This window comes from Eumetopias jubatus, unplaced genomic scaffold, assembly GCF_037043125.1.
Source record: "Eumetopias jubatus isolate StellerSeaLion01/CBP00866 unplaced genomic scaffold, mEumJub1_p1.0 scaffold_10, whole genome shotgun sequence".
NCBI classification, from domain to species: Eukaryota; Metazoa; Chordata; class Mammalia; order Carnivora; family Otariidae; genus Eumetopias; species Eumetopias jubatus.
In genome coordinates, this window is record NW_028274816.1 from 99119388 (window position 1) to 99143874 (window position 24487).

Here is a 24487-nt window from a genome sequence, read left to right on the forward strand (position 1 = left end):
GGAGAAAATATGCAAGCCTAGGTATGAAATGTATGAAAAAGAAGACCAAAGAGCAGGAGCTTACCCTAGCAGACATCAAAATATGTTATTATAAGGCAACCGGAATTAAGTACATAGTGTGATACTGGTACAGGGAAAGAAAACTGGATTGATAAGAGTCCAGATAAAAATAGTATTTTAGATCAGTGAAGAATGAATGAACCATTCAATAAAAGATTTTAAAGTGACTGGATCTTTAGGTAGGGAGAAGAAAAAAGTTAGATCCCTCACCTCAACCATACCAAAAAACAAAACGGATTCTATCCATATTAAAAAATATAAATGACAACAAATGTTAGGAGAGCATAGAAGAAACCAGCATAGAGGCAACAGAGGCCTCGTTAACAAGACCCACATCCCAGAAGGCGTGAGGAGAGGACTGGCAGATAGGTCCTTGCCCATCATTCATAGTCCTTGCCCCCTTCACCCTCCCTGGATTGCTGGTCTTCCTATTGATTTATAAAACTCTCTTTATAGTAAATATATTAATCTTTTCGGGAGCTTTCATTGAATTTCAATGTTTCAAATATTTGCCAGTGTTTTCATCTTTAAGGAGACAGAACACGTGGAACCGGAGCACGGGGTCTGCAGTCAGGCGGAACGGGGTTCTGCTTTGGGTTTTGCCATCCCTTAAGCTCATCCTCTTTCAGTTATCAAAGAGGGATGGTAATATTGTCATCACAGGATTGTGGGGATTAAATCAGATATGGAAAATTCTTCTTCCTAGGCTTGACATAAACCAGTGCCACGTTTGCTAATGGTGTCACAGACAGGATGATCAAATCTATCAAAGGTTTCTGCCTGTGGTGTTGGGTCAGAAAGCTCTTTTCCACCACCAGATGATAAAAATATTGCTTCTGTTTTCTTCTAATGGTTTTATGGGTTGTGTTCTTTTTTTTACATTTACTGAAATATGTTTGTTTTAAGGTGAGGAATGGGTATCTGCTGTTATTTTCCTCCCCAATAATGAAGCAGTTGTTCTATTACCATTTATTTATTTTCTTCCGCTGGTTTGAATACTAAAAGGTAACATTTCAGAAGTCCTAGTAATACATGGGTCTGTCCATTGCCGGACTCTGTATGCTACTTCAAATAAATATTAGGCTGCCTTATTCCTCGTTGTGAAGTTGACATAATGTCTCATCTCTCTTCCTATGAACACTACTATTGTCTTAAACGAAAAACACTGCATGGTCTCTGTCGTCGAAAAGCTTATCATCAAAGTAGGGAGGCAAAATGATGAAACCACATAAATACAAACACAAGGTTAAGAAATTAAAAACAGCAATAGGAATTTATAGAACTTCCCTAAAAACCAAAGGCCACGTGCCACCTGGAGATGCAGAGGGTACTATCTGGACAATGGCCAATGCTTTATCTTCCCAGAGACCTTGGTAAGCTGACTCCACGCCAGTTCCTAGCCTCCTGGGCTCAGAAATCAGACTCTGTCCTCATCAAAAGCGAACTCACTTCTTCCTATAGAGGCAATCTCACTTTATCAATGCCCCAGGATTGATCAAAATCAGAATGCCAGGTTAGGACTTGACAATGAGAAACATATCTGTTCCACAGATAGGGCATCTGTGTCTACATGATTCGGAATTACCTCCCATGGACACAGGCCTCCGTGGCACACTGAAGCACAATCAGAAGGCTATTTGGTGAGAAGAGAATTAGAAGGAAAGTAACCAGCTGAATCCAGTGTTTAACAGAAAGGACTGAAGTAGCCAGATCCATCCGTCTCCCCGCCAGGCACAGCCTCACTAGTGGGCCTGACTTTCATCTGCTGCCTGAGGTGCCGTCCCTACTCTTGGGCAAGCCTAGGATGGGCACTGCCCATGTTGGGCTCTTCTTCACCATTTCTATGTTTTTACTACCGACCAACCTTCCTGAAGACAGACACGTTTCTCTTTAGCAGTTAATATATCCAGTCAGGTTTTACTCAGGTCTGATAAACCAGGAAGCCACTTGATCCTTACATATCTCTGCTCTGCTCTGCTCCATGTGTTGACCTTGGTGTTTCTCTCTTGGGGAGCTGCCTTTTAAAAAATTGTTTACCCTATTTTTGTTATCAGGGGAGGGGAATGCATCACTGTAGACCCTCAGAAATGGTGACAAATCTCACAGAAGGACTAGGACCAGGAGCGCTGGAGTATTCAGGGAAGGCTTTATGGAGAAAGATGAACTTCAGTTGGCTTTTGAGAGATTCACGGTACTTCCACAGGCAGAGCAAATTAAGGGAATTTCAGATGGGCAAAGTCACCGACAGAAACAGGAATGGGCATGGGGTGACTGGGGTGTGGTGAGGGGCTGCTTTGGTTGGAATGGAGGCCTGCCACAACAGTAGAAAATGTAGATAAGGTAAATTAGGTTGGATTGGTAGGATAGAGTCAAGACTGTCAACTTGTTAAATCATTCTTTTAAAAACCTTAGCACCTGCCTGTTGGGAAAAGTAAGGAGTCATTATAGGATTGGAGAAAAGGTAAACAGGCAAGCTCCAGGAACAGGTGACTATAAATAGGACATGCTTTGGAAGAGTCTGATGCAGGATTTTAGCTGCAGTATTTTAACTGAACCTAGTTACATAACACCTTACACGGTGGAGGAGAAAGCTGCTAAGTAAATCTAATTAATCAACAAGATGACATTTTTATCTGTAAGCCATGTCCTTTTTTCTCGGATGACCGATAGCTCCAGGAGGGTGGAGACTATCTCTCTCATCATTTCAGCCAAGGAAAGAAATCAGTGGTAGTCTGAGAGTGACTGGTGAGTACATCTAATCAACATAATTTGGAGTTGAAGAAATGTTACTATCATGTCAACTCTGGCCTCCTTAAACTTAATGTCTCAGAACAGTCTAATGGCTTGTTGCCTTGGTTACAATCCACAGATCTCCTGTCAGTGGGGTTTCTTTAAAATTCCCTGGCATATACTTTGCAAAAAGAGAACAAAGCATATCTCAGTCCTCCAGACTGAAGAGGAACATCAAGTAGTAGTAGGTGGGAAAGTGGCTTTGATTTTCAGTTTGTGGGTTCTGAATCTATTATAAAGATAAAATCTGAATTAACAGTTGTCCTTACCTCAATGAGACAGAAAACTATAATCAAAATCATCACTACTACAGTCACAGATATTGCCAAGATGAGTTTGTTGTTATAGCCATAACCTGGAACTTCTTTTGTGAGCTAAAAAAATAAAGAATCATTTTTTTAGAAAACAAAGGCACAAGATGAAAGCTAACTATTCTTCAGCTCCTCTAAAATAGACCCCATTCTTTCAGATGAGCGGCTTACAGGTTCTTAAGGAACACACCAAATCTAATGTGTTATGTAATCTTATCATTAGCCTTTTCTTCAAAATTTCGTTTATCTGGTATGTTAGGTCCTCTTCTCGTCTACCCTGGGGATAGTGGCACTCTTGTCTAAATGAGCAGAGTGGCAGATCACTGTCTTAGCCAATGTGACCTGGCTAAGACAAGACCCAGACTAGGAGCCCCCTGGCCTTTGTCCTTGGGCGCTTTCATGGCATGTCCTAAACTGACTCAAAGTCCAGATCCCATGTTGTAGGAGTTTTCCTCACCTCACTGGACTCCTGCCCTTTCCGTTTGCTCTGGACTTCTGTGCTCTCATTGATGTAGTTCTCAGTCTTCCATTGGTCCGTATCCCACTCTACCTTGGACACCTTTACTTCTTGCTGCTCACTGAGAAGCTTCATCAGGAGGCCTGTTCTGGAGATGAGCTTGGCACAGGCCAGTTGCACGTGGGTCTCCGAGCAGTCCATTTTCAAAGTCCGGATAACGTGAGAAATGAGCCTTCTCACGTCGTTGTTCGGGACGAGGGACCGTAGCTGCTGGTTTAGCTGAATTTCAAATAGGTCACCTGGAGCTGAAAGCTTCGACACAGTGAAGCCTGTGGGCTTCGGGGGCAATTCAGTGCCCGTGCTGTTGTATATCCATCGTGTTTCATTGGTTTGTTTAACAGTTGGCATAAAGTTGTCTGTGGTGGCTGTAGAATATGCACTGGAAAGATTCTTATGGTTCCTGAATTCAAAGAGGGTTTGTTCTGGCACAGTCATGTTTCTTGTAGAAATAGGGTTCTCAGAAACATTCTGTGCAGTACTGTTTTCTACAGTAGTGTTTTGTCTAAAAGGCTCTGAAGGAGTTAATAATTCTGGAAAGGGATTTTCCTGAGAACTTAGTTCTCCTGAAGATGAAAAAGCCTCCCGTGAAGGGGAATTTACGAGGCTCCTGATGGCAGAGAATGGAGGCCTCTTTGCAAGCATCAGCCTATTACTGAGAGGACTTTTCTTTCTGAATTTTCGACTCAGCTTGGCCTTGGGTGCTCTGTGGACCACACGTGAGCGAGTTTTATGAAAGAGGTACTTTTTTCTGGAATGTGAGACTGGTTTAGAAGCCTTCATATTCCTAACTCTAGCATTTGCATCCTCTAAAACAAAAATGGTGTAGGTTAAGTCTTTTGATTTGTTTTTCACCTCAGGTAGGGATTTTGGAGCAGTGGAGGCAGAAGGCCTGCCCAAGGAGTATTGTTTCACGAACGAAGAGACTGCTGCCTTGTGCTCCTTTATGAACGAAGGCTCCGTATTGAAGGAGTCTCCCACTAATTTCCTGGGCCTCTGCGCCATGTGAAGCTGCTCCAGCTCCCTTGGGGACGGTCTACTGACCCTTCTTTCTTTGGCCCTATTCTCCACAAATGGCTGGGCATTCTGTTGCCGCCAGTTTCTCTGATTGCCCACTTGTTTGAAGTGCCTTCTCTTTAGGCCCTTTGGGCCCTTGATAACCTTTTTTACTCTCAGCATCTTTTTCCCTACACTCTCAGCCTTGGCGAGGCTCTTTTCCTGTGCTTGGGTAGTTTCCAATTTCTTTGGAAAGATTTGGCGTTTGAATTTGGGACCGAAAAGGCCGGAATGTATAAGCATGGCAGTTTTTTCTTTCTTTTTCACCTCATCAATTTTTTCTTGAATTTCTGCATCTAATAAATTTTCTAGAGAATAGAGTTTCCTCAGTTTATTTTTGTAAGTTGAATTGTTGGGTCCAGGTTTAAGAGAAGTGTTCCCTGTGTTGTTTGTCAAGGGACCCATGGGCTTGTCTCCATCTTGCACATTTGAAAACAGAAGTTTAATGAATGGTAATAACGTTGATTCTACATCTTCTAGATTTCCCTCTGAGAAATAAGGCAATATGTAATTCAGCGCACTAATAACATCACTTTCATCATTAAAGTCTAGCTGCTCATTCAGAAAGGCTAAACTGACGCCATTTTTGTCTGAGGATGCCTTCTCTGGCTCAATCGTCAGCTCAGTACTGGTGCTCTTCTTCCGGGATTTCAATACCTTCGTGAATGATCCTTCTGCGTTCCTTACAGATAATTCTTCATCTGTCAACAAAGAAGAGACTAGTTTTGATAATGAAAGACTGATAGTATAGCTTTTTGTCAGTCCACAGTCATACATCCCAAATAAATTAAGAATCGACAAATATTTGAGTACCATTTAGAGAGGAGACAAACTCAAACTTGAATCTCTGATTGGCAACAACAAAAGGAGAAAAGGGTATTTTTTGAAAAAGCAGCTATTTACTCAGAACCATCCATAGTGTGAATAACTGTATTTGGGATTATTCCATGGGTCCCCAAAGGCTCGACTGTGCAGTACTCAAAAAAAGTCAAGGCTGGAAGACACTCAGCTAAACTGTGTGCAGATCTAATGTGACTCCTGGCATTCATATACCCCATCCTGTTCTGCTTCAGATGCTTCCTGCCTGCACTCTTCAGCATGCTTGTGTTCTTGCTGCCATCACAGATGCCCATGACAACACCCACTGTTAGCAGGTCCTCATCTGGACATGCCCTCTCTACCTACCCACCAATTCCTTTGCTTGGTCTCTGCTCCCATATATTGCAGCTCACATAACATAAGCTCTAAACAGAAAAAAACCCACTATGTCCACCCTGGCTCTTTGCTTAAATTTGGGCAGGGATCTGGGGTCTAGGTTAAGATATTTCCCAGGTGTGAGAGATATGTCAATGTGGAATGTTCAATAAATCAATGGAATGATACTTGAGGTTTTAACATGCAGAAGGGATAAAGAATCTTTTGCCAGATGCCTACTTCACTCTCATTTCTAATATTTCTTGCTTTATTTAGGGAACTGTTCAGAGCTTCCAACTATCTGAAGGTCAGGTGCACAGCTTGTATAGATGGCACAGCATTGTGCTGCTGGGTTTCTTTTCCAGAAGATCTGGAAGTATTTTTAGTGGTGGTGGTGAGGGTCAGAGGAGGAGGTAATAAGGGTCACGAGAAAGGAGGAGCAACAGGCTTGCCGAGAGTGCAAAATGAGACACTTGAGTGCTAGGCTACAGCACTTAACACCTCTGATCACAGTCTTCCTCACCTGTAAACGGAGATTACACATGCCTATTCTACCCACCTCTAAGGGAGAAGGGAGTAATATAATTGGTAAAAAAATTGTTTTGAAAAATAAGCAACACTGTACTTACTTACAGAAGTAGCAAAGTATTATTTCTTTTTTTTTTTTTTAGTATTATTTCTGATGTACCCTAGATCATTGATAAGGACCTGTATTCCAGCTATCCAAGTGCAAAAGCACATTTTGGAAGTCATCAAGTTAGTGCCAATAAAACATAGTATACAGAAAAATACTTAAAAGCACCTGAGTGTTTTTAGACAGAAAAGCTTAAGATTCAGAACAAGTTCAGAGTTGGACAATCCAAGAATAGAAGAGCCCTCTCTATCTTTTTTTTAAATTTTCATTGTTATGTTAATCACCATACATTACATCATTAGCTTTTGATGTAGTGTTCCATGATTCATTGTTTGTGCATAACACCCAGTGCTCCAGGCAGAATGTGCCCTCTTTAATACCCATCACCAGGCTAACCCATCCCCCTACCCTCCTCCCCTCTAGAAACCTCAGTTTGTTTTTTCGAGTTCATCGTCTCTCATGGTTCGTCTCCCCCTCCGACTTACTCCCCTTCATTCTTCTCCTCCTGCTATCTTCTTCTTTTTTTTTTCCCTTAACATATATTGCATTATTTGTTTCAGAGGTACAGATCTGTGATTCAACAGTCTTGCACAATTCACAGTGCTCACCATAGCACATACCCTCCCCAACGTCTCTCACCCAGCCACCCCCTCCCTCCCACCCCCCACCACTCCAGCAACCCTCAGTTTGTTCCTGAGATTAAGAATTCCTCATATCAGTGAGGTCATATGATACATGTCTTTCTCTGATTGACTTATTTCACTCAGCATAACACCCTCCAGTTCCATCCACGTCGTTGCAAATGGCAAGATCTCATTCCTTTTGATGAGCCCTCTCTATCCATTAGAAGGTAGCAGCTTCTGGTTAGGGAACAGAGAGTCTCAGGCTCTGAATAACACTTTTTTATAAATCAGCACCACTTTTACTCTTATAGTATATTACTTGTAAAAATAAACAAAATAAAAATGTATCTTCACCTGTCCTATAAGACAAAGGGCACCTGAGATCTAATGCATATAAAATCAGTTTACAAACTGTGAGGCACTCTATCAACAACTTTTCAGTTGGGGGTAATTAATTTAATAACATAACTGAGAATCTGACTTTTAACAAAGGAATAGTTCTTAGAAATTTAGAGATCTGAGGTGTGCTTGGGTGGCTCAAGCATACGACTATTGGTTTTGGCTCAGGTCATGATCTCAAGGTCATGGGATCGAGCCCCGCGCTGGGCTCCGCACTCAGCGGGGAGTCTGCTTGAGATTCTCTCCCTCTGCCCCTCCCTCGACTCGCGTGCTCTCTCTCTCTCAAATAAATAAATAAATCTTTCTTAACAAAAGAGAGATTTAGGGATTTGACTCTGAATGAATAAAAATAATGCAATGACATCATTAGTTAAAAATTTTATCATGGTTGATTAAAAATAAAAAAAACATAAATAAAATAAAAATTTAAAAATTTACCATGAGGCAATTCAGACTCACCACAATGTGTGGCATTTGTCAGACATTCACTGTCACAATGCAGCTTGACTGTCTTGCAGACAACCTCAATATTATTTTTGAATTGGCAGAGACAGCAGGCCATACGGCTAGGTAAAATCCTATACATGGAAACACAGAGAATTAAATTAGTGGTAAAGGAGTTACTTGAGTAGGCAGGCCAAGGGCATCACAGGGCTGTGCAAAAAGGAATTCTTGAGGCATGTGGCCTGGATGTTTGGGTAGGGACCAGTTGGCCCACTGCTGCTCTTGAATATTGTAAATAAATAGAAGGACAGAGGTGTCCACAGAAAGGTAAGGATGGTAGGGGGTATGGTATGCCTAGAATAAGATAGAGATGAGAACTGGGTGGCACTGATCTGTAGTTGAATTCAGAAGTATCTCCTTCCAACCCAAAAGTCTCCCTTTGGCTTGAGAGCACACAGGAAGAGGGTAGATTTCTAACAAGAGTCTGAATAAGTCTAAAATATGACCCATACTGAAGATAGAAAGCAATCAATCAAAACTAACCCATAATCTACACAGATGTTACAATTAGCAGACAACGACATTTAAAAAGTTGTTGTAACTGGGGTGCGTGGGTGGTGCGGTCAGTTAAACATCTGACTCTTGGTTTCAGCTCAGGTCACGATCTCAGGGTCATGAGATCAAGCCCCACATTGGGCTCCTAGCTCAGCGTGAAGTCTGCTTGAGATGATCTCTCCCTCTCCCTCTGCCCCACCCGCTCATGCTCTCTCTCTCTCAAATAAGTGAATTTTTTTAAAAAAGTTATAACTGTGTTTCATATGTTAAAAAAACCCACACTAAAAAACCCATGCCTCTACTGAACTCAGTGAGTTGTGCAACAACTTCAAGTGGCCTAATATATGTGTACTTAGAGTGAATGAAGGAGAGGAAATATAAGAAATTTTGAAAAAATAATAGCCTAAAATTTTCCAAACAGGCAAACCCAATAAACCCACAAATCCGAGAAGGTCAATAAACTCTAAGCACAAGAAACATGGACAAAACTACATGAAGGCACATCATAATCAAACTACTCAAAACCATCAATAAAGAGAACATCTTAAAAGCAGCCAAAGGAAAAAAACACACACACAACGTATAGAGAAACAAAGATAATAATGACAACATATTTCTTGTTGGAAATAATGGAACTCAGTAGAGCAATGTCTTTAAAGCAGTGAAGAGAGGGGACCCAACAACTATCAAGCTAATATTCTATATTCAGATCTTTCAAAAACAAAAGCAAAACAAAGACTATCTGAGACATGCAAAAACTGAAAGAATTCATCGCTAGTAGACTTACACTGTAGAAGTGCTAAAGGAAATAGTTTTAAGCGGAAGGAAAATGATACCAGATGGAAACGTGGATCCACACAAAAGAGTGAGGAACATTAGAACTGGTAACTACATAGGTAAATATATAAGGCTTTTCTTACTATTTAAATATCCAAATACAATGTGATTTCACTTATATGTAGAATTAAAAAAAACAACAAATGAACAAACAACAAAAAATAGAGAAACACACTCTAAAATATGGAGAACAAACTGGTTGCTAAAGTGGAGAGGGTGGGGATAAGGTCAAAATAGGTGAAAAGGATTAAGAGGTACAAACTTCCAGTTATAAAATAAATAAGTCACTGGATGAAAAGTACAATGTAGGGAATACAGTCAATAATACTGTAATACACTTATTGTGGTGAGCATTTCATAATGTATATAATTGTTGAACCACTATGTTGTACATCTGAAACTAATTTAATATTACATCAACTATACTTCAATAAAAGAGTTAACTTATTGGTTAAACAAAAAAAATAATATGGTGTGATGTAAAAGTAAAATGTATGAAAACAATAGCACAAAGGCCAGGAGGGGAAAAATGGAAGTATGCTATGTATTGTAAGGTTCTTATACCAATCACAAAATCATATAATATCATTTGAAGATAGACTGTGGTAAGTTAAAGATGAACACTACAAACCATTAAGCAACTACTAAAATAACAAAACCTGAGTTGTAGCTAATTAGTCAACAAATAAAATAAAAAAAGGTACTCGGTCAACGCAAAAGCAGGAAGAAAAAGAGAAACAAAACGAAACAAAGGACAGGTGGGACACATAGAAAATATTCGACAGTAGCTTTAAATGTAATCATAGAAATAATTACATTAAATATAAATGGTATAATCACCCTAATTAAAAGATAGAGTTGTCACACCAGATAAAAAAAGCACAAGCCAAAACTACATGCTGTCTACAAGAATGATCTTCAATAGAAAGATACAAGTAGGTTAAAAGTACGGAAAAAATTATGCTATGCTAACACAAATCAAAAGGAACCTTGAGTGGTTATATTACTATAAGACAAAGTCAATTTCAGCAAAGAATATCACCAGGATAAAGGAGGTTATTCCATCATGATAGAAATGGCAACTAATAAAAAAGACATAACCTAAATATTTATGCATCTGATAAAAGAACTTCAAAATATATTAAGGAGAATGGCAAAGAGAAACAAATAAATACACAATTATAGTTGGAGATTTCAATACCCCTCTCTCAATAATTGACAGAAAAAAATATAAAAAATCAGTAAAGATATAGCAGACTTGAACACTATCAACCTACTTGATCTAATTGACATTTATAGATCACTCCACCCAACATCAGAATACACATTTTTTTCAAGTAGACACATAATATTTACCAAAATAGACCATATTCTCATCTATTACCAGAATACATGGATATAAAACAAGACTCAATAAATTTAAAAGGATTTCAGTTATTCAACATATGTTCTGTGACCACAATAGAATTAAATTAGAAATTAACAGATTTGAAAAATCTCCAAATATGTGGAAACTAAACAATACATTTCTCAGTAACCCTGTGGGTAAAAGAAAGCAAAAGGGAAATTAAGAACTATTTCTTTTTACTGACTGAAACTGAAAACATGTCAACATGTGGGATGTTGCTAACACAGTGTTCAGCTTCCTCAGCGTCCACTTTTAAGAAACTAGAAAAAGAAAATTAATCACTGAGTAAGGAGAAGAAATAGCATAATAAAGATCAAGGCAGAAATAAAATGGAAAACAGAAAAATGGAGAGGTCAGTGAAATGAAAAGACAGTTTTTGGAGAAGATAAATAAAACTGATATACCTCTAGCCATATTGATCAAGAAAAGACAAGAGAAGACACAAATTTTCAACAACACAAACGAGAGGGGTGACATCAATACAAATTCTATATATATTAAAAGGATAATAAGGGAATATTATAAACTAATTCATATCAATAAATTCAGAATGAAATGGACAGAGTCCTTAAAGACATAAACTACTCAAAAATAAAGATGTAAGTTAAATAGCACTACTAAAGAAATAGAATGTGTAGTTTACAACCTTCTCACATAGAAGCTTCAAACCCACATGCTTCACTGGTGAATTCTACCAAACATTTAAGGAAGAAATAATGCCAATTCTACACAAACTCTACCAGAGAATTGAAGAGAAGGGAAAGCTTCCCAACTCATTTTTAAGGCCAACTTTTGCTTTATCAAAACTAGACAAAGACATTACAAGAAAAGAAAACAACAGACCAATATCTCTCATGAGCACAGATACAAAATTCTAAACAAAATTTTACTATATCACATCCAACAATATATGAAAAGATGTTACATTACGAAGTGGGGTTTATCTCAGGATTGCAAGATTGGTTTAATATTTGAAAATCAATGTAATTTACCCAAGTTAATAAGCTAAAAAAATTATACAATCATTGTAATAGATGGGGAAAAAGTATCTGACAAATCTAACATCCATTCGTGATTACAAATTAAAAAAAAAAAGCCCTTGGCAAACTAGGAATGGAAGGAAACTTCATCTTGATAAGAGACTTCTACAGAAAAAACCCGAACATCATATTTAATAGTGAAAGACAAATGCTTTCTCTCCAAGATCAGGACAAAGGCAAGGAAGTCTTCTCTCATGACTTCTATTTGATAGTACACTGAAGGTTCCAGTCAGCGCAATACAGCAAGAAAAAGAAATAAAAGGTATTCAAAACGGAAAGGAAGAAGCAAAACTATCTTTATGGGCAGATAAAATGATTATCTATGGGGAAAACCTGATGGACTCTATAAAAAGGATACTAGAACTAATAAATGAATTTCTCAAGTTTGTAGGATAAAAGATCAATATACAAAAAATTAATTTATCTCTAATACCTAGCAATAAACAATTAGAAATTGAAATTTTAAAAAATTTCATCATTAAAAAATAGCATCCAAAGTATAAAATACTTAGAAAAGTCTGAAAAGATGTAAAAGGCTTACACACTGAAAACTATAAAATATTCCGGGGAAAAATTAAAGAAGACCTAAATAAATGAAGAGACATAAAGTGTTCATGGATCAGAAGATTCAGTATTGTTAACATGTCAATTCTCCCCAAATTGATTTACAGATAAAAATCCCACCAGACTTGTCTGTAGAAATTGGCAAGCTAATGCTAAAATTCATATGGAAATGTAAAGCTCCTAGAATAGCCAAAACAACTTTGAAAAAGAAGACAAAATTGGAGGACTAACGCTACCAGATTACAAGACTTATGAAGCTACACTTTCAAGACTTTGTGATATTAGTATAAATTTAGACAAACAGATCAAAGAAACAGAATAGAAAGTCCAGAAGGAAAGAGATATGGATAACTTATTTTCAGGTTCCAAGGCAGTTGAGTGGAGAAAGGATAGTCTTTCCAACAAATGGTGCTGGAACTACTGGATATCCATATGCAAAAAAGCAAACATCAATCCAAACCATATATAGAAATGAACTCAAATTGGTTCAAAGATCTAAATATAAAACCGAAAACTATAAACGTCTCAAAGAAAACACAGGAGACCTTGTGTTGGGCAAGATTTCTTAGATATGACACCATAAGCATAGCCTACAAAAAAAGATGGATAAATTGGACACCATCAAAATTAAGAATTTCTATCTTGCCAAAGACACCCTTAAGAGAATGAAAATACGAGCTACAAAATGGGAGAAAATACTTAGTAAATTACATATTTGATAGAGGACTTCTTTCCAGAATATATAAAGAACTCTCCAAATTCAATAATAATGTAGGCAAAAGACAAATAAGCATATGAAAAGATATCTGACATCATTAATTATAAAGGAAATGCAAATAAAAGCCACACTGAGATGCCACTATACACCTGTTCAGCTGTCTAAAATTAAAAACACTTACTATAGCAAGTATTAGCAAACATGTGAAGAAAATGGAAACCTCATACACTGCTGGTGGGAATGTAAAATGGTACAACCACTGTGGAAAATAGTTTTTTAAAAACTTAAACACACCCTTACCATAGGAACCAGCCATCCACTTCCAGGTATTTACCCCAAGAGAAATGGAAGTATGTATCCATATAAAGACTTGTACACACATAGAAGCTTTATTTTTAATAGCCAAAAATTGGAACAAATCAAATGTCCATCAATGGTGAGCAGATAAATTGTGGCATATTCATATAATGGAATACTATTCAACAATAAAAATGAATTATTGATATACATAACAACATGGATGAATCAAAATAATTACGGTGAATGAAAGAAGCCAGTTAGAAAAGAGTACTTACCACATGACTCCATTTATATAACATTCTAGAAAATGCAACCCAATTTTGAGTAACAGAAAGCAGATCTATGGTTACTACCCAAAGCAATCTACAGATTTAATACAATCCCTATCAAAATTCCAACAGCAGTTTTCACAGAACTAGAACAATCATAAAATTTGTATGAACCACAAAAGACCCTGAATAACCAAAGCAATATTGAAAAAGAAAAACAAAACTGGAGATATCACAATTCCACAATTCAAGTTATATTACATAGCTGTAGTAATCAAAAGAGTATGGTACTGGCACAAAAATAGACACATAGATCAATGGAACAGACCAGAAAGCCCAGAAGCAAACTCACAATTATATGGTCAATTAATCTTCGACAAAGGAGGCAAGAATATGCAAGGAGAAAGACAGTCTCTTCAAAAAATGTTGTTGGGAAAACTGGACAGCTATGTGCAAGAGAATGAAACTGGACCACTTTCTTACACCATATACAAAAGTAAACTCAAAATGGATGAAGGACCTAAATGTGAGACCTAAAACCATAAAAATCCTAGAAGAGAGCACAGGCAGTAATTTCTCTGATATTGGCTTTAACAACATCTTTCTAAATATGTCTCCTGAGGCACGGGGAACAAAAGCAAACTATTGGGACTACATCAAAATAAAAAGCTTCTGCATAGTAAAGGAAACAATCAACAAAACTAAAAGACAACCTACTGAATGGGAGAAGATATTTGCAAGTGACATATTCAATAAAGGTTAAGTATCCAAAATATATAAAGAATTTATACAGCTCAACACCAAAAAACCCCCCAAACAATCCAATTAAAATGGGCAGAAGACATGAACAGACATTTCTCCAAAGAGGACACACAGGGGCACCTGGGTGGTTCAGTCGGTTAAAGGTTCACCTTCAGCTCAGGTCATGATCTCAGGGCCCTGGGATCAAGCCCCACAGGGTGCTCCCTGCTCAGCGGGGAGTCTGCTTCTCCCTCTCCCTCCGTCTCTCCCCCAGCTTGTGCTCTCTCACAAATAAATAAATAAAATCTTTTTTTTTTTAAAGAAGACCTACAGATGGCCAACAGACACATGAAAAGATGCTCAACATCACTCATCATCAGGAAAATGCAAATCAAAACCACAATGAGATATCAACCTCACATCTGTCAGAATGGCTAAAATAAAAACCACAAACAACAAATTCTAGTGAGGATATGGAGAAATAGGAACCACCACTGTTGGTGGGAATGCAAACTGATGCAGCCACTGAGGAAGACAGTATGGAGGTTCCTCACAAAATTAAAAATAGAACTACTCTATGATCCACTAATTGTACTTCTGGGTATTTAACCAAAGAATACAAAAACCCTAATTCAAAGGGATACACGCATCTCTATGTTTATTGCAGCCTTATTTATAAGAGCCAAATTATGGAAGTAACCTAAGTGTCCATTGATAGATAAACGGATAAAGAGAAGATTCATATATATAAATTATGGAATATTATTCAACCATAAAAAAGAATGAACTCTTGTCATCTGCAACAACATGGATGGAGCTAGAGAGTATAATGTTAGTGAAGTCAGTCAGTCAGAGAAAGTCAAATACCATACGATTTCACTTATATGTGAAATTTAAGAAACAACAAAAAATGAGCAAAGGGAAAAAAAGAGAGAGACGAATCGAGAAAGAGAGAGACAAATCAAGGAACAGACTCTTAATTATAGGGAACAAAGTGATGGATACCAGAGAGGACAGGGGGTGGGAGGATGGGTGAAATAGGTGAGTTCATCAAAATTTAAAAATTAAAAACTTCTGGTCTTCAGAGATAGAACAGAATGAAGACAAACTACAACCGGCGAGAAATTTGCTGAACACCTATCTGAGAGAAAGGACTTTTTCCAGAATATATAACATACTCTTAAAACTCAGTAATATGTATCCAATTAAAAAATGGATTTGGGGGTGCCAGGGTGGCTCAGTTGGCTGAGTGTCCAACTCTTGATTTTGGCTCAGGTTAGGGTCTCAGGCTTGTGGGATTGAGCCCTGAGTCAGGCTCCGTGCTTGGCGGGGCGTCTGCTTGAGATTCTCTCTCTCTATCTCCTCCAGCCTCTCCCCCCACCACACTCACTCACTCTCTCTCTTCGTCTAATATAAATAAATAAATGTCAAAAAAAAAAAGAAAAGGAAAAGAAAAAATGGATTTGAAGGACACATCATTTAAAAAGGTATCTGTACATGGGGCGCCTGGGTGGCTCAGTGGTTAAAGTAGCTGCCTTCGGCTCAGGTCATGATCCCAGGGTCCTGGGATCGAGCCCCGCATCGGGCTCCCTGCTCAGCGGGAAGCCTGCTTCCCCTCTCCCACTCCCCCTGCTTGTGTTCCCTCTCTCGCTGTCTCTCTCTCTGTCAAATATATTTTTAGAGAGAGCACACACGTGGGTGCATATGAGCCAGGGGTGAGGAGGTGCGGAGAGAGGAAGAGGGAGAAAGAGGATGTTAAGCAGGCTCCACATTCAGTGTGGAGCCCAACTGGGAGCTTGATCTCACGACCCTGAGATCATGATCTAAGCCGATATCAAGAGTCGGACACTTAACCGACTGACCCACCCAGGTGCCCCCAGGTAAGCAGTTTCTTAAAAAGTTAAATATACACTTAGCATATGATGAAGCCATCCTACCATTAAGTATTTTACCTCCCCCAAAATGAAAACATACGCTCACACAAAGACCTGCACGTGACTGCTTTTAGCAGCTTTATTCATAATAGCCAAAAAACTAAGAACAACTCAAATGTCCATTAACTGATGAATGCATAAACAAACTTGTGTATCCATACAACTGGAATACTACTCAGCAATAAAAAGGAATGAACTGCAGATAGATGCAACAAGCTGGATGAATCTCAAAAGGATTATGCTGAGTGACAGGAGCCAATCACAAAAGACTACATACTGTATGATTTCATTTATAAGACATGGTGGGAAAGGCAAAACCTCAGGGACAAAAATGAGGCTGGTGGCTGCCAGGGGCTGATGGTGGGAAAAGGGGACTGACTGCAAACAAAAATGTTCTGTATCTCAGATGTGGTGGTGGTTACGTAACTATATGTTTGCCAAAACTCATCAAACGGTATACTTAAAAAGAGTAAGTTTTATTTAATGAAAATTATACCTCAATAAATCTGACTTAAGAAAAGAATAAAACAAACATAAACAACTAAGTGAAAATAAACATAAGAAAAATCAACTTACAGTTTTTCCAATTCAAGGGTCATCATGAGGATGCTCTCAATTGTTGGAAGTGACACCTGTGTTGTTCCCATGTCTCTGAAGGAGAAAGTCCAAACATGAATGATACCCAACACAAAAATTCTATACTTAAAAGGAGACTTAACAACATGTGATTAGTTAAATTCCGTCAAGCCAGCTCAAGAGTTAACTTGCTATGGACAATAATTTCAGAGAACATTTATTGAAGAAATTTAAATTTATGTGCATCATCAAATTAATCCCCGTGGTGATGAACAGTACAATCTCTTTTTACCATTATCCTACTTCTCATTCTCAATTGCATCCACCTCTCTTGATTAATCTTTTTTTTAAAAATAATGTACATCTTATTCCACTTTGCTTTTTGAGACAAATGATATTTCTACATACATGATAAATGATATTTCTGCGTACATCTGCATGTTCCATATCTGTATGTGTTCTTCAATACTGCTTTCTTCCTCTGCAGGCTGTCTTGCCCACACACATTGTTTCTTTGCCAATAATTCTTATTTCAATAACCCAGTTAAATTTAAATTATGACTTTTTAACCAAAATGCAAAACACTTAATCTTTAAAAAACAGCAGAAATCATCTCATGAGCCATGAGATTGTTGTAATACTTACAAATATTTTAATGCCGGCAATTTAAAAAGATATGAATCTTCAACAGTTGTCAGAGGGTTACGACTGAGAATTCTGAAAAATGCAATGGAATTAAAATTATCTGCATTTTCAACAACTACCATGAAAGTTTATGTTCCTTTTTTTGGTATGGGACTTGAAGGTTAAAAGTAATCATTTCCTGCCTTTGCCTATAAATCTGTAAAGCAGTCTCCCTTTGGGAACTACCCAGGTCTCTGAACGATAAAGTGGGAAAGAGAAAAAACATTTTTTTTTTAAGTGGATGGCAAAGAACTTTTCAGGTTGAAAACCCCAGAAGAGACTACACTAGTAGGAAGCCCTGGCTCTGTAGGAAATACTATTTCTAGTGTCCTCCATGATTTAAGGTGCTTTTCTCTTATCTCTAGAAATTTAAAAAATTCCACAGTTTAAACCACCCAGTTAAAGACAAAAAGAGGACCAATTCCTCAGTTTTGGAGCCAAACAATAGGGGCTAAATGTAGGAGGAACTGGTGAAAGCTATACTCCCACCACATGTTCCGTGTACCCTTGTATCACAGCCTTTGTCATGGCATGTCATCACCTATTTCCTTGTCAATCTCCTGGACGGTCAGCTCCTTGAGGGCAGGGACCATACTTGATTGTCATTGTCCCTGTGCCTGACATAGTGCTTGTTATTTACTAGTTATTTAATGAATGTTTGTTGAATAAGTAAATAACATTTTGTCATTCTTTGACACAAGTTTTTATTCCAAAATGTTGAATAAATTTTCTTCTCAATGCTTTAAAAACAAAAAAGGTGAAAGAAATAGGATGAAAGAAAAGAAAATCTTCCTTGAGGTTGACTCTACTCAAGAATCATTGCTGTACTTTTGCCAAATATTAGAAAGATAATCATCACAACCAATGCTATTGGACTGTAAGGTATCTGTGATCCGCATTTCACATTTAATCCTCACAATAGCCTTATGTGATAGATACGATCATTACCCCATTTTATCAATGAGGAAACTGAGGTACAGAGAGGTTATGTAATTTGTCCTAGATTGTCAAGAGAGTCAGAAGCAGAGCTGGAATTTGAATTCAAGTTTTGACTTCAAAGCCTGTGTTTAACTCGTATGAAGCAAAGGGGATTTAAAAATAGTGTTACCTTCAACTTAACTTTGAGAGCACTAAATATAGAAATACTTTGTTGAACTTCATCTCTCCACCTGGGAGAGCTTCTCTGAGAATTACATTTTCTATTTTTATTCCTTTTCTCTAATCGTCTCCCATGATTAAGTGTTTAATTAGCCAATGGTCATTGAGACTTTAGAGATTTAAAACCATGTTATAGGCAAATCAGTTAAAATGGGAAAGTGAGGACATCTGAAAATTCATCTCTCATAAAAGCAACAACAACAATGACAAAAACTGGCAAAAATGGTCAGAATTAACTTTTTTAGAAGTTTGGAAAATTTAACCAATGGGCTTGCAGCAACCCAGAGAGCATTTATTAAATAAAAACTAATTTCTATAAGAACAGTGAGATCTGTTGTTTTAACTTGTCCTAGACCTCTGCTCTCTATCCTGATGGTCACCTTGAAAAATAGCCCACATCCCGGGGGAGCAAAATGGAGCTGGATTTCCTTAAAGCCTCATTTTCAAAGAGCTGTCATTGTTTTAACTGTATAGTGGGTTCCCTGGAAAACCTCACTTGAAAAGCTTGTCTTTGACCTCACTGAGAGCTGCACAATGCTAAAAGCCTCTTCTTCTCAAGGGGCATTTTTAAAAAACAATTACAGGTAAAGGTTTTATCCTGGTGGTCGTGTGAGGCAATGGATTAACAGGAGGGACAGAAAAATAGCCTAACCAAAAAGCTTAAAAGGAAAAAGCTGAGAAATAAGATGTCCACAGAGACTTTGAAATGCTTCAACATATTCCTGGGAAACCAGAAGACCACAAGACATATTCCTAGGAACGTAGGAAAAAACTTAGCACTAATAAATGGGGTCAGCAAGGTTGCACGATCCAAGATCGATGTGTAAAAATTAGCTGTATTTCTATACGCTAGCAATGAGTAGTCCAAAATGAAATTAAGAAAACAATTCCATGTGTAACAATATTAAAAAGAATAAAATACTTAGGAAAAAAATTAACCAAAGAAGTACAAGACTACACTGAAAACTATAAAACATTGTTGAAAGAAATTAAAGAACATCAAAATAAATGGAAAGATATGCCACGTTCATGGATTAGAAGAAAATATTGTTAAAATGGCACTATGCCCCGAATTGAACGACGGTTTCAGCACACTCCCTATCAAAATCGCAGCTGACTTCTTTCCAGAAATTGGCAAGTTAATTCTAAAAATCATACATCAAATCAAAGGACCCAGAATAGCCAAAACAATCTTGATAAAGAAGAACAAAGTGGGAAGACTCATGTGTCCTGGTTTCAAAACCCAGTTCAAAGCTATAGTAATCATAGTGTGATACTGGCATAAGAATAGACACATAGGGGCGCCTGAGTGGCTCAGTCGTTAAGTGTCTGCCTTCGGCTCAGGTCATGATCCCAAGGTCCTGGGATCGAGCCCCGCATTGGGCTCCCTGCTTGGCGGGAGGCCTGCTTCTCCCTCTCCCACTCCCCAAGCTTGTGTTCCCTCTCTCACTGTGTCTCTCTGTCAAATAAATAAATAAAATCTTTAAAAGAAAAAAAGAACAGACATATAAATCGATGGAACAGAACCGACTGTCCAGGAATAAATACTCACATTTATGTTCTATTAATTTTCAACAAGGATGCCAAAACAATTCAGTGTGGGAAGACTGGTCTTTTCAAATGGTGCTGGGACAACTGTATATCCACATACAAAATAATGTAGTTGGATTCTTACACTTCATACCATATATAAAAATTAACTCGAAATGGACCAACTACCTAAATGGAAGAGCTCAAGGTATAAAACTAGGAATCTTTCTGACCTTGGATTAGGCAACAGCTTCTTAGACATGACACCAAAAGTACAAATAACCAAAGGAAAAATAAATAAATTGGACTTTATAAAAAACAGACTTTTATGCTTCAAAGGACATTATCACAAAAGTGAAAGACAACTCACAGAATGGGAGAAAACATTTACAAATCATATGTCGGATAAAAGTCTAGTATTCAGAATATCCAGAATATAGAGAACTCTAACAACTCAATAAAAAGAAAAATAACCAAATTTTTAAATTGGCGAAGGATTTGAAGAGATGGTTCTCCGAAGAAAACACACAAATGGCCAATAAGCACATGAAAAGACGCTCGATGTCTTAAGTCATTAGACAAGTACAAATCAAGGCTATAATGAGATATTACTTTACACTCACTAAGATGGCTATAACCAAACAAACAGACAATGATAAGTGGTAGCAAGATTATGGAGAAACTGGAACCTTCATACATTGGTGGAAACATAAAATGGTGTAGTCACTTGTGGAAAACAGTTTGGCAGTTCCTCAAAAGGGTTAAACACAGAGTTACCACATCACCCAGCAATTCCACTTCTAGGAATGTACCCAAGAGAATTAAAAACCTATGTCCACACAAAACCTTGTATATGAATACTCAGCAGCATTATTGATAATAGTCAAAAAGTGGAAACAATCCAAATATCTAATAACTGAGGAATGAACAAAATGTGATGTATGTATACAAGGGAATATTATTCAGCCTTAAAAAGGAATGAAGTACTGAGACATGCTACATGGATAAACCTTGAAGCTAACATGCTGGGTGAAAGAAGCTAGACACACATTTCTACGAAATGTCCAGAAGGGGCAAATCTACAGGGACAGAAGGTAAATTAGTTGTTGCCAGGGCCTGGGAGGAAGGGAGAATGGGGAGTCACAGGTGATGGGTATGGTATTTCTTTGTGGGGCTGATGGAAATACCTTGGCATTAGTGCTGACTATTGTCTGTCAAAGTATACCATTGGACTGTATATTTTATGATGTTGCATATTATATTATGTGGATTCTATGTCCATTTAAAAAAAAAGAACCATATTGTGATAAATAGAGCACCAGTTGTCAGAAGACCAAATGTGTTGGTAGGTGGAGAAAAGGGGAGTAAAGGCTCAGACTCTTCCACAACGGAGGTCGGAGGGTGCCAATGGTGAGGCTGGGAGCCATGCTTTTTCTGGGCGGGGGTGGGGGTTGGGAGGCAGCGGGGGGTGGGGGGGTAGGGGGTGGGAAGAACCATGCATTTTTGTTCTTGCCTTGGAAACTCCCCTATTCTTCTTATTCTAGCCCATTCGTCTAGATTTTTTTCAGTACCATTAACATGTTGGATTTGTAACACTAGTTAATATTGAATAAGATAATGTTATAAAGAGGAAGAATGTGAGTGTCACACGTCTGGTTAAGCACAGTTCCTCAACTTTGAGGCTTTGGATGTCCTTTGCTTTGAAAAAAAAATTGGCATTAAAATCTATAAGCTCATTGGTGGGCTCTGTGCAAGTGAGTTCCTCCACCTGTGCATGTTTCTCTGTTTTCCAAAATGACTATAATGCGTTATGTAGCCGAAACCATTTAGCAATTAGTTATCCTTCCCCCCCAAATTATCTCAGTTCTCTAACCCTCCACTCTTTCCTGGGTGCTCACCCATGGCCTTGTATCCATCAGCTCAGTGTTTCCTCTTAACCAGACCGCCCTTGTCCTACTGAGATTAACATCCTGCGTTTATCCCTAGTGAAACCAAAATATAGGGCCACTCTAAATTATCCTATTTCCTCCTCCTGTCTTTAGTGCTGTCTTTCCTTCATGAAAGCTGTGCCTGGGGGAAGGACAGAATGAGAAGTGACCCAACAGTTTACATATGGGGGACTCCACAGTAACTGTTTTTCTACAAACCACAAAACGAATGGTTTTAGAGGCACTGAGGACATCACACTAGAGACCATTTCCCTTTCAGTTCAATTCCCTCATTTTACAGATAAAAAGTGTGCTGACTCCTAGTCCATCAGCTTTTTGATATTCACGGACTTAATCTTTATAGGAGTAAAACATAACAACAGTTATGAGGCTTCAAAGGCTGTCTCATAATCAAAGTTGAAGGAATATTGTTCTAAATGATTTTTAAAAATATGCCTTATTTGAAGAGGAAAACTCAAGTATTTTTGCAAAAGCCTTTTGCTGTAGAACAACGGGACAGATTAAAGGTAGCTCACAAAATATATTTTCCTGTTATTTTTTTTCCTCCAAATTCGTCTATACAGGTCCAGACGGATGGGCTATGTTTCCTTTCTATTAACTGAGGAGACAGAGAAGAACTGAGGACTGAAGCATGTCATCACTGTCCTGAATGTACTGAAATCCTAACAGCCTTAGCTGAAAACATGTCCAAAGCAGGCAGTGAAAATAAATTTAAAATAGGACCAACTCCAAACTATCTATGCTAGAATCCGAAGGCAGGCAGGGAAAACTGGCTCCTTGGAGGAAGGCAGTCCAAGAAATAAGCAGAGTGACCTAGAACCTGTTCCAGTATGTTTGAAGTACTTGGGGATGGAGTAACCCCTTTCCTTTATTCATCTACATAGGTCCATGAGCCACGAGAACATGACCCCCCCTGTGAAGCTCCTCAATACAAGACATCTAACTTCATGACGTAAGTCCTTTCTCGGGGCGGGGTGGGGGAGGGCGAAGTCTAAAGAATCTGAAATGGTGGGCCTATATTTTAATCAAAGTTCTGAGAATAGCTTTGAAGAAGAGTTCCTGGCAGTGAGGAACAGCAAAAGAAGCAGGGGCCCCTGGAATCAGGAAGACCTAGGTTTGAATTCTGGCTGTCACATCCTGGTGAAGTGACTGGAGTAACAAACATCTCTGAGTCTCACTTAGCACCATTTACCTCATAAGGCAATCTGAGGATTAAATGAAAGAGCATGTGCAAAGCACCTCACATAAGGCTGGGCACAGAGTAGGTGCCTAGTAATAATGATGCTACATTTGCACTGGGCAGTGAGCAGAAAATCTGGGGATGCCCAGAGGTGGCATGGCCAGGAGCTCCAGAAGCATGGGACTGCCATAGGGAAAAGGAGCTCTCTGCTCTAAAGGTCCTATTCCAGTTAGAAACCAACTCCAAGAGACAACGCACAAAACGCCAAAGAGTCATCATTCAGCTCCTACTCCAAGGGAATGAGGAGCTGCCTTACTTGCAAAGCTCCTAGGCGGCTCTGCCACTTATGAACAGTGTGAACCTAGTCAAGTGACCCAATGTCTCTGAGTTTCAATTTCCTCGTCCCCAAAGTGGGGATAACGATATCCACATTGCAAGAGCTGTTGGAAACATGAAAATAAGATATAGTGTGAGAGAGCATGTATTGAGCATTTCCCATGAGCCAGGCACTATCTGAGAGTGTTGGGCACACTATCTTGCTTGTACAATACGTAAAGGTCCCTAGCCTACTGCCTGGAACACAGTAAGTGCCTACTAGAGGTAGGTAATAAAGAAATGTTATGGGGCAGAGGAAGAACTACTCTGCTTCCAAGAGAAAGAAGATATGTTGTTAGGTACGTGGGAAGAATAAGATGCGGCTGGGAGAAGGAAAGTATAGTAGTTGCTGGGTAGGACTATGTCAAACCTTTTGAACTATTACAAATAGAAAATAATAAAACAGCCACCCGAAGTTCCCTCAAAGGACAGGCCTGAGTTATTATTTTCATCCTGAACGTTTATGCCTTTCTGAATCGGAGAAGAAGCTGCCAGGATTTCCAGTACATAGCAAAAAGTGATGACGATACCCTGCAGTGTATAAACTTGTGTGTGCACACAGCCGTCTAAAGGAAACCGATACTGGATGACGGGGGAGCATTAGGGTGTCTCTGTGACTGCAGCTCGATTTGCCTTCACAGTGT

General features: G+C 38.6%; 1 protein-coding gene across 1 annotated transcript in view; it reads right to left on the reverse strand.

Moving 5' to 3' along the window:
- The window catches only part of LOC114200578 (uncharacterized), a 52489-nt gene that overhangs the window by 3721 nt on the left and 24281 nt on the right, over positions 1-24487 (reverse strand). Inside the window, exons 8-12 of the mRNA XM_088027068.1 lie at positions 17613-17684; positions 16968-17042; positions 8020-8159; positions 3619-5432; positions 3120-3224 (exon numbers count right to left, since the gene is read on the reverse strand). Of these exons, the coding sequence (XP_087883194.1) occupies positions 3120-3224; positions 3619-5432; positions 8020-8159; positions 16968-17042; positions 17613-17684 (2206 nt within the window). The remainder of the gene's footprint in view (positions 1-3119; positions 3225-3618; positions 5433-8019; positions 8160-16967; positions 17043-17612; positions 17685-24487) is intronic.